Source organism: Anopheles marshallii, chromosome 3, assembly GCF_943734725.1.
Source record: "Anopheles marshallii chromosome 3, idAnoMarsDA_429_01, whole genome shotgun sequence".
Lineage (NCBI taxonomy): Eukaryota > Metazoa > Arthropoda > Insecta > Diptera > Culicidae > Anopheles > Anopheles marshallii.
The window spans coordinates 43,369,756-43,380,496 of NC_071327.1; the positions used below are offsets into that span (position 1 = coordinate 43,369,756).

At 41.1% G+C, this 10,741-nt stretch overlaps 1 protein-coding gene across 1 annotated transcript; it reads left to right on the top strand.

Annotated features, from left to right (window-relative positions):
• The first annotated feature begins 653 nt into the window (after window positions 1-653).
• Window positions 654-2,498, top strand: LOC128713561 (ATP-dependent RNA helicase abstrakt). Its single transcript, XM_053808421.1, has one exon. It carries the CDS (start codon window positions 654-656, stop codon window positions 2,496-2,498), a length of 1,845 nt encoding a protein of 614 aa, XP_053664396.1.
• Window positions 2,499-10,741: the final 8,243 nt, after the last annotated feature.

Below are 10,741 nucleotides of genomic sequence, written 5' to 3' on the forward strand. Positions count from 1 at the left end.
GATTTTCCGAATCTGTTAGTGGCATGGTTTAGGTCTTACCTCAGGGATCGCTCCTATTCGGTACGGATAGGTGATTCCCTATCTAGCACCATACTGGCGTCCTGGCAGATTTTTTGAATACAAAATCTGCGGCCGTTCTCTCGAATGGCTCTGCAGTCCGAATCCGAATCGAATGGCTTAAGGCTCTCCGAGTTCTGTTGGATTCTAGGTTATCCTTTAAGGATTATCTTGGGCACGTCGTCGCCAGGAGCAATCGTCTTGTTGGCCTGATTGTCAATCTTACCTGTGAGCTCAGTGGTCCATTCTGCGCTAAGGCGCTCTACTGCATTATTGTCCGCTCGGGGCTCTAGTACGCCAATTTCATTTGGTGGCCTACCGCCACTTGGTCACTAGCACGACTTGAGGCCATCTGTTTTCTAGCAACATTTTTTCTCTTGGAACGAAATTGCAGCTTGGGAAATACACTTCAACTCAATCGCTGAAATAGGTAGCATACACACAATAAAGTTTGGTGGTCTTCTTCTTCTTGGTGATATATTTTGATCGATACACAGTGAAGAAATTTGTAAACAGTGAAAAAGACCCATCAAAGCAATTTCATCGCTTGTTTTTATTCAAAATTTTCACTTTATTTCTTTTGTGATTTTAGCAAAATGTCGGCACCTTCTATTAAAAGATATAGGAGAGATTCTGTTAAAAGTGACGATGAGGAAGAACACGATAAATACGTTCCTTACGTACCGGTGAGGGAACGAAAGAAGCAGCAGCTGCTCAAGATGGGTCGCATCGTTCAGCTAACAGCAGAAGCATCTGCAGTAGGCAAATCGTCCAGCGAAAATGAACACGAAGAGGAAAGTACGGAGGAATCATGGGGCAGGAAGTTTAACATTAGCCTGTTGGATCAGCATACTGAGCTTAAGAAGATAGCTGAGGCTAAAAAGATTAGCGCTGTTGAGAAGCAGCTCAAGGAGGAGGAGAAAATTCTTGAAAGTGTTGCCGAAAAGAAAGCGCTCATGGGTGTTGCTGAGTTGGCCAAAGGCATACAGTACGAAGATCCAATTAAAACCAGCTGGACACCGCCAAGATACATTTTAGCCAAGCCCGACTCACGCCACGAAAAGATTCGCGAAAAGCTTCGCATATTAACGGAGGGAGACAACGTACCACCACCGCTACTTACATTTCGTGAAATGAAGCTTCCTAAAGCAGTGCTGGCAGCATTATCGAAGCGAAACATTAAAAAACCGTCTCCGATTCAAGTACAAGGCATACCGGCTGTGTTAGCGGGACGGGACTTGATCGGAATAGCTTTCACCGGTTCCGGAAAAACGTTGGTGTTTGTATTGCCAATAATTATGTTCAGCTTGGAGCAGGAGTTACGGCTACCGTTCATAAAACGAGAAGGGCCTTATGGTTTAATCATTTGTCCATCGCGGGAGTTGGCGAAACAAACGCACGATATAATCCAATATTATTGCCGACACCTACAGGAAGCTGGCATGCCTGAAATCCGTACCGTGCTTGCAATTGGAGGGGTTCCAGTGAACGATGCCATTGCGATTATTCAGCAAGGAGCACATATCATGGTAGCTACACCGGGTCGTCTGATGGATATGCTGGATAAAAAATTGGTAAATCTCGATGTCTGCCGTTACTTGTGCATGGATGAAGCTGATCGAATGATTGACATGGGCTTTGAGGAGGACGTTCGTACAATATTTTCCTACTTCAAGGGGCAACGTCAGACTTTACTGTTTTCGGCCACTATGCCCAAGAAGATCCAAAACTTTGCCAAATCTGCTCTTGTAAAACCCGTCACAATAAACGTCGGCCGAGCTGGTGCGGCTTCTATGAACGTCACACAGGATGTGGAATATGTGAAACAAGAGGCAAAGGTGGTGTACCTGTTGGAGTGTCTGCAGAAAACATCACCACCGGTGCTAATATTCGCTGAGAAAAAGCAGGACGTTGATGCGATTCATGAATATTTGCTGTTGAAGGGCGTGGAAGCTGTTGCGATCCATGGCGGGAAGGATCAAGAGGAACGCTATCGCTCGGTCGAGTCGTTTAGAAACCAAGAAAAAGACGTCCTGGTCGCTACAGACGTTGCGTCCAAAGGGTTGGATTTTCCAGACGTACAACATGTAATTAATTACGACATGCCGGACGATATCGAGAACTACGTGCATCGAATCGGTCGTACTGGAAGATCCGGATCGAAAGGTTTAGCTACAACGTTTATCAACAAAGCGACGGAACAGTTTGTGCTGCTTGATTTAAAACATCTTCTGATCGAGGCAAAACAAAAAGTGCCTCCATTCTTGGGTGAACTTTGCTCAGAGACAGAGAAGTATGCCGATCTGGGCGATGGCTGCAGTTACTGTGGTGGTTTGGGTCATCGTATCACCGAGTGTCCCAAGCTCGAAGCTGTACAAAGCAAGCAAGCATCTAACATTGGCCGTAGAGATTATTTGTCGAATACGGCAGCTGATTATTAGGGCATATTGGTAGCACTGTTAGTATTAGTATGTAAGCCATCTATGTTTAATCATGTACAAAACAGCGAAAGTCCAATAAATATAGCTAACGATTCTTTCTTTTGTAGATAGCAATGTTCCTTTATAATGTGCAATATTCGAAACAAAATTTTCTTTTTCATTAGAAAAGTTCAAACTATAAATGATGATTGGGGTATATTGTACCTAATTTCGCAACAGCGAATACATCTGCACTAAATTGAATTTTGCTGCTGTTATTGCATAGTTCAATTTTTAATTTAAAGGAATGAGAAACGTTTGTTAGTGAAATTGTATTCGTAGTAGATTCCAACCAAAACATGTTTGTGTTATGATTGTGTATTGAAAGATTTGAACCGTTGTAAGTGAACCATATGAATCTTTAACAAATTTGTCGTAGTTGCTCGAAAAAACTCGGTTGACAAACCGCTATTTTGAAAGTAGAGCCATTTGTTCGAAGAAAATTATATGTTCGATCCCCAACAAGCAATCGGGGTGAATTTCGAGTGAATTTTGAGCTCTGGTCCGTCAGCGGCCCGATGGAAGTCATTATATGGCGAGATCCTGAGGGATCTCATTCATGCACACAGTGGGCCTTCCCCAACAAATTTATTAAAATTTATTTTTTAATTTTTTTATTATTTAATTATTTTTATTTTTCAATAATAAATATTAGTTTACAATTTTTCTTATTTTAAGGTTACTTTTACAATCATTACATAGTATAATTAATTTTAATAGAGATGTTGTTAATAATTATTAATAAATAAACTTAATAACAATGTCAATTGTAAAAATTATTTGCTTCTGTCGATAGTTTGCAATTTGAAATTACGTTCTTTAAATGATACTTAGTAAGATTAGTGGATAATTGCAAATATTGTATGTAACATTTACACAATATATGTAATATTGTATGTACAATATTTCTATCATTAGATAACCTAAATTTTCGCACAAAAGGTTTGGAAGCCGTGTTGAATGGTAGCTTCAAAGATCCTCGATGATCGGAATATTAACTAGAGCACCGAGTAGTTGATTCCGTCAATATGATGGATGACGGCATGAAAATTGTCCCAACACTCGTAATCGCTGCGCACTCGGTCGTACCACAAGTGGATCGGTTGGCTTTCCATATAGGCTGTCGTACTAGTACTTCAATGCAATTGGTGTCACACAAAATCACCTACAATAAACGAAAAATAAAATGGAGTGAAGAAAGTGCTTGTACAATCTCGAATAGCATAAATCAGAAGAGGTAAATGGTTACTTTTATTTACATTACCTGTTTTGGGTAGAGTTGTAAATTCCAAAAGAAAAAAAAGACCCGCGTTGCTTGAGTCATCTTTTCTAACGCATGTCGTTAGAATCATCAACGTTTCAATGCAACCACAACAGCTGTTGTCGTATCGTGTACATCTACACTGAAATGAAAACAATAAAGAAAACATACGCATGCTTATCATCTTTAGCAAACACTTTTGGCACGTTAAATGAAACATATTACAAGCTTGAAGGTAACGATCGATACCATATCGGTCGATTACGTATGAAACGCGATCATTGCTATGTATCTGCCGGATGAGCGTGTTCGCTGTAATTGAAATTAATAGTAAATATTAATATGGTGGGTTGATGGGTTTTTTAACAACGCACGACTCTACCAGTGCTAATATTGTTATCTCGCCTACCTGGTCATATCAGGCTGCTTTTTTCAACCTGTAGCGGATGTTACAGCAAGCGTATAGGAAGCGTACAAAGTTTCGCATCCAGCAAACAGATCTTTCCATATCCTGTCTCGTCCATTTTGCACCCCTTTCTCTATTCATTCTTTCCGGCTATTCTACGCTTATTCGTTATTCCTGTCCTGTACTAATCGGGCACCCAGCAGCAAGGCCGAAGCTGGCAAACAATAATACGGAAACCACATAAACTTTACTAGACAGCTAACACAGAATTTCCACAAGGACTGTCTACACAGCAACGCGACCCTCGCTGCGCTTAGTCAACGGGTACAAATCCTAATCCTCCTACGCTTACACTCTCTATCCTTCTTCTTAACGCTTAAGCTACCCGAGACCAACGCGTTAGTCCGGTATATATGCGAGCAAAATTCAGCCAAAATTCAGCTAAAACTGAATTTCCACATGGACTGTCTAGACAGCAACGCAATCCTCGCTGCGCTTAGTCAACGGGTACAAATCCTAATCCTCCTACGCCTACACTCTCTATGCTACTTCCGTTAACGCTTAAGCTACCCGAGACCAACGCGTTAGTCCGGTATATATACGAGCAAAATTCAGCCAACAACAAAATCTATCTTCAAACTCCAGCGTTACGCCTCGTGTCCGTGAGAAAAGGATTATTCAAAAAAGTTGTAGCAACAGAGCTTCATGCTTGGTTTAAAACATTTCCTTAAAGTGTTTTGTAGCTGTTGGATGTGTACGCTGCTAAAAAGTGATCGTAAATATCATTTTTATTTATGTTGTATAGTGCGCCTGTAAGTAGAAGTGAGAGAAGCATTATATGCTATGTTACATGATCTTGCTGGATTTTTAAATCACCTGTTTTATAAACTGTATTTCAAGCTGCATCATGTCCGCTCCAAAGAAAGATGACCGAATGAAGGAGCCAGCTTCATTAGGAGATTCTTTTGCATTACTTCCTCCTCCGATGTCATCGAATGCAAATGTAACGCGAATGCTGGAATATAAGGTACGGTTTTAGAAATATGAAACATGACGGATTAAATTAACTACAACTAAAATTTTCTTCATACCAACAATTCATATCTGCCAATGTCACTGTCTGTGTTGATCCTCCGACCCCTGTGCCAACGGTGGTACATTTGCCATTGCAATCTAATGCTAATCTGGTACAGCACGTTGGTGGGAAACGTGTACACGCTGGGAGCTAAACCATCCAACAAGGATTGATTCAGGATAAGTCAGCGCCAACCAAAGGATTGAATGGAATGCCACAGCAGCAACGGAAGCCGACAAGTGAGCGTGGAGTGACCAATAGTTTGGCACATCAAGACCCTGCCACGGATGTTTCATTTCACTCCGAAGATGCGAGCAGTAGTGCAACATCACCGGTGCGTAAGTCGCCCAAGACAAACAATCACTTTCAGCCAGAGTTGCAGCAAGTTCCTTTAGCGAATCGTTCTACACCATCTACAGCATTTGTTAAGCTCATGTGATACCGCAAGTAGGATGCCAGTGCCGCTCCGGAAGCCGTCTAGTGAGCCGAGTGCAAACAATTTGGCGAGCCCGCTTGAGTCCCTCACCCTAACAGAAGGAGAAAAGATTATATTGAAAGAAGTGTTGATAATCAAGCGTCAGATACACGCAACTAGAAAATCAATAAGCAGTAAAATTGTATACATATTATGAACAGATCAACCAAGGATCTTTTGTGTTCACTTACTAACGATTGAAAAATATAGTATTCACTTACCAAAGCATATGGTGCGTCGTCATTGGGCAAGCCACAGTCTTGAACCAGCAAGCAAGTTCCCAGTTTTGAATCATATTGTGCCACGTATTGTCGATTTTACGGTTGTGGCCTTGGTCGGTTACCAGAAGAATCTACAATACTTTATTTTGGCGATACCATACTGGAACCTAAAAAGGGAACAATAGTTAACAATATAGTAAACATGTTATTAATTCTAATACCACGTAATCTTACGTAACGTATGGATGTGAATCCTATTAACACAATCATTACCTTCGTCAAAGGACGTACCGTAACATTAACCCGTATGGTAAGAAAAGATGGCTTCGGTGTCCATTATATGTTTTTCTATGCCATATCCGATCACATGATTCACAGTGCCGAAACTTGCTTGTTCCAACCATTTAATTGGACTGAACCTGAATCATTCTTCACATAATTTAACTCAATAAAACCATAAACCATCGATCTTCACTGCTGCAGTTGCAGCATGGTAGCATGGCATGGCATCAGAACTGAGCTGCTTTCGTTGTAGGTGGTTTCGTTACACCTAAAAGAACAATCACAAGAAAAGAAAACAATGTTTAGCCGTTAGATGTAATAGTCAATTGAACTACAATTTCACCTTAGCAATCAAAAGAGGGACATCCGGAAACATACATAGTTTTGGTTGATCGTCGCTGGACGCTGATACTGCTCCGTATGTTATCCGGACTGTTCCGGATAGTAGATACTGCTCCATATATTAGGGGCAGTATATAAGGGACAGTACAAGGAGGATAATTCGTAACGTAGGCAGCCACATAGTCATACTTACGTGAATTCTTCGGCCGGCAAGGCTAAAATGCGCAAAACACGGGACAAATCGACTAACAGGATCCATACATACCTGCAGTTAAAACTAAATACAAGGCACTAATCCGATTGGAAACAGATTCTTGCAATGCACACTAGATAGATAATCACACTATAATTCTTTCCACTAAAATAAACAGCATAAACTACACTTTTTAACAAAAATATCACAACGAAACGATACGATGCTGAAGCGTAGCAAAAACCAAAACAAACAACATGGTTGACAGCTTAGACGGTCAGCGATGACGAAGAAGGAGAATGAAAAAAACGATGAGAGCTAGGGCAAACGTTCATCCCGGGCGCAGTTTTGCCCAACACCTTCACTCGTCGCATGCTGTTCCACAGTCCGCATACCACCTCCCCATGCAGCGCCCAGACCTTATCGGGCTGAGAACCCAAAAGTTCACTCGAAATGACTTCGAATGCCGGTTGGGGATCCCAACCGGCATTCGAAGTCATTTCGAGTGAACTTTTGGGTTCTCAGCCCGATAAGGTCTGGGCGCTGCATGGGGAGGTGGTATGCGGACTGTGGAACAGCATGCGACGAGTGAAGGTGTTGGGCAAAACTGCGCCCGGGATGAACGTTTGCCCTAGCTCTCATCGTTTTTCTCATTCTCCTTCTTCGTCATCGCTGATCGTCTAAGCTGTCAACCATGTTGTTTGTTTTGGTTTTTGCGACGCTTCAGCATCGTATCGTTTCGTTGTGGTATTTTTGTTAAAAAGTGTAGTTTATGCTGTTTATTTTAGTGGAAAGAATTATAGTGTGATTATCTATCTAGTGTGCATTGCAAGAATCTGTTTCCAATCGGATTAGTGCCTTGTATTTAGTTTTAACTGCAGGTATGTATGGATCCGGTTAGTCGATTTGTCCAGTGTTTTGCGCATTTTAGCCTTGCCAGCCGAAGAATTTACGTAAGTATGACTATGTGGCTGCCTACGTTACGAATTATCCTCCTTGTACTGTCCGGTTAATATATGGAGCAGTATCTACTATCCGGAACAGTCCGGATAACATACGGAGCAGTATTAGCGTCCAGCGACGATCAACCAAAACTATGTATGTTTCCGGATGTCCCTCTTTTGATTGCTAAGGTGAAATTGTAGTTTAATTGAGTAATTATTACATCTAACGGCTAAACATTGTTTTCTTTTCTTGTGATTGTTCTTTTAGGTGTAACGAAAGCAGCTCAGTTGTGATGTCAAAATCCTACCATGCTGCAGCTGCAACAGTAAAGATCGATGCACTGGTTTTATGGAGTTAAATTATCTGAAATATGATTCAGGTGCGATCAACCAAAACAATGTATGTTTCCGGATGTCCCTTGATTAATTGCTAAGGTGAAATTGTAGTTCAATTGACTAATTGTTACATCTAACGGCTAAACATTGTTTTCTTTTCTTGTGATTATTCTTTTAGGTGTAACGAAACCACCTACAACGAAAGCAGCTCAGTTCTGATGCCATGCCATGCTACCATGCTGCAACTGCAGCAGTGAAGATCGATGGTTTATGGTTTTATGGAGTTAAATTATGTGAAGAATGATTCAGGTTCAGTCCAATTAAATGGTTGGAACAAGCAAGTTTCGGCACTGTGAATCATGTGATCGGATATGGCATAGAAAAACATATAATGGACACCGAAGCCATCTTTTCTTACCATACGGATTAATGTTACGGTACGTCCTTTGACGAAGGTAATGATTGTGTTAATAGGATTCACATCCATGTAAGATTACGTGGCATTAGAATTAATAACATGTTTACTCTATTGTTAACTATTGTTCCCTTTTTAGGTTCCAGTATGGTATCGCCAAAATAAAGTATTGCAGATTCTTCTGGTAACCGACCAAGGCCACAACCGTAAAATCGACAATACGTGGCACAATGTGATTCAAGACTGGGAACTTGCTTGCTGGTTCAAGACTGTGGCTTGCCCAATGACGATGCACCATATGCTTTGGTAAGTGAATACTATATTTTTCAATCGTTAGCAAGTGAACACAAAAGATCCTTGGTTGATCTGTTCATAATATGTATACAATTTTACTGCTTATTGATTTTCTAGTTGCGTGTATCTGACGCTTGATTATCAACACTTCTTTCAATATAATCTTTTCTCCCTCTGTTAGGGTGAGGGACTGCTGTGGCATTTCATTCAATCCTTTGGTTGGCGCTGACTTATCCTGAATTAATCCTTGTTGGATGGTTTAGCTCCCAGCGTGTACACGTTTCCCACCAACGTGCTGTAGCAGATTAGCATTAGATTGCAATGGCAAATTCACCACCGTTGGCACAGGGGTCGGAGGATCAACACAGACAGTGACATTGGCAGATATGAATTGCTGGTATGAAGAAAATTTTAGTTGTAGTTAATTTAATCCGTCATGTTTCATATTTCTAATACCGTACCTTATATTCCAGCATTCGCGTTACATTTGCATTCGATGACATCGGAGGAGGAAGTAATGCAAAAGAATCTCCTAATGAAGCTGGCTCCTTCATTCGGTCATCTTTCTTTGGAGCGGACATGATGCAGCTTGAAATACAGTTTATAAAACAGGTGATTTATAAATCCAGCAAGATCATGTAACATAGCATATAATGCTTCTCTCACTTCTACTTACAGGAGCACTATACAACATAATAAAAATGATATTCACGATCACTTTTTAGCAGCGTACACATCCAATAGCTACAAAACACTTTAAGGAAATGTTTTAAACCAAGCATGAAGCTCTGTTGCTACAACTTTTTTGAATAATCCTTTTCTCACGGACACGAGGCGTAACGCTGGAGTTTGAAGATAGATTTTGTTGTTGGCTGAATTTTGCTCGTATATATACCAGACTAACGCGTTGGTCTCGGGTAGCTTAAGCGTTAACGGAAGTAGCATAGAGAGTGTAGGCGTAGGAGGATTAGGATTTGTACCCGTTGACTAAGCGCAGTGAGGATTGCGTTGCTGTCTAGACAGTCCATGTGGAAATTCAGTTTTAGCTGAATTTTGGCTGAATTTTGCTCGTATATTTCCCGGATTAACGCGTTGGTCTCGGGTAGCTTAAGCGTTAACGGAAGTAGCATAGAGAGTGTAAGCGTAGGAGGATTAGGATTTGTACCCGTTGACTAAGCGCAGCGAGGATCGCGTTGCTGTGTAGACAGTCCTTGTGGAAATTCTGTGTTAGCTGTCTAGTTAAGTTTCTGTGGTTTCCGTATTATTGTTTGCCAGCTTCGGCCTTGCTGCTGGGTGCCCGATTGGTACAGGACAGGAATTACGAATAAGCGTAGAATAGCCGGAACGAATGAATAGAGAAAGGGGTGCAAAATGGACGAGACAGGATATGGAAAGATCTGTTTGCTGGATGCGAAACTTTGTACGCTTCCTATACGCTTGCTGTAACATCCGCTACAGGTTGAAAAAAGTAGCCTGATATGACCAGGTAGGCGAGATAATAATATTAGCACTGGTAGAGTCGTGCGTTGTTAAAAAACCCATCAACCCACCATATTAATATTTACTATTAATTTCAATTACAGCGAACACGCTCATCCGGCAGATACATAGCAATGATCGCGTTTCATACGTAATCGACCGATATGGTATCGATCGTTACCTTCAAGCTTGTAATATGTTTCATTTAACGTGCCAAAAGTGTTTGCTAAAGATGATGAGCATGCGTATGTTTTCTTTATTGTTTTCATTTCAGTGTAGATGTACACGATACGACAACAGCTGTTGTGGTTGCATTGAAAGGAAGAGAGAATGAAGCATGGACCACTTTCCACGTAGGATTAAATACGGCGCGACTTTCGTTGGTACATGCGTTAGAAAAGATGACTCAAGCAACGCGGGTCTTTTTTTTTTTCTTTTGGAATTTACAACTCTACCCAAAACAGGTAATGTAAATAAAAGT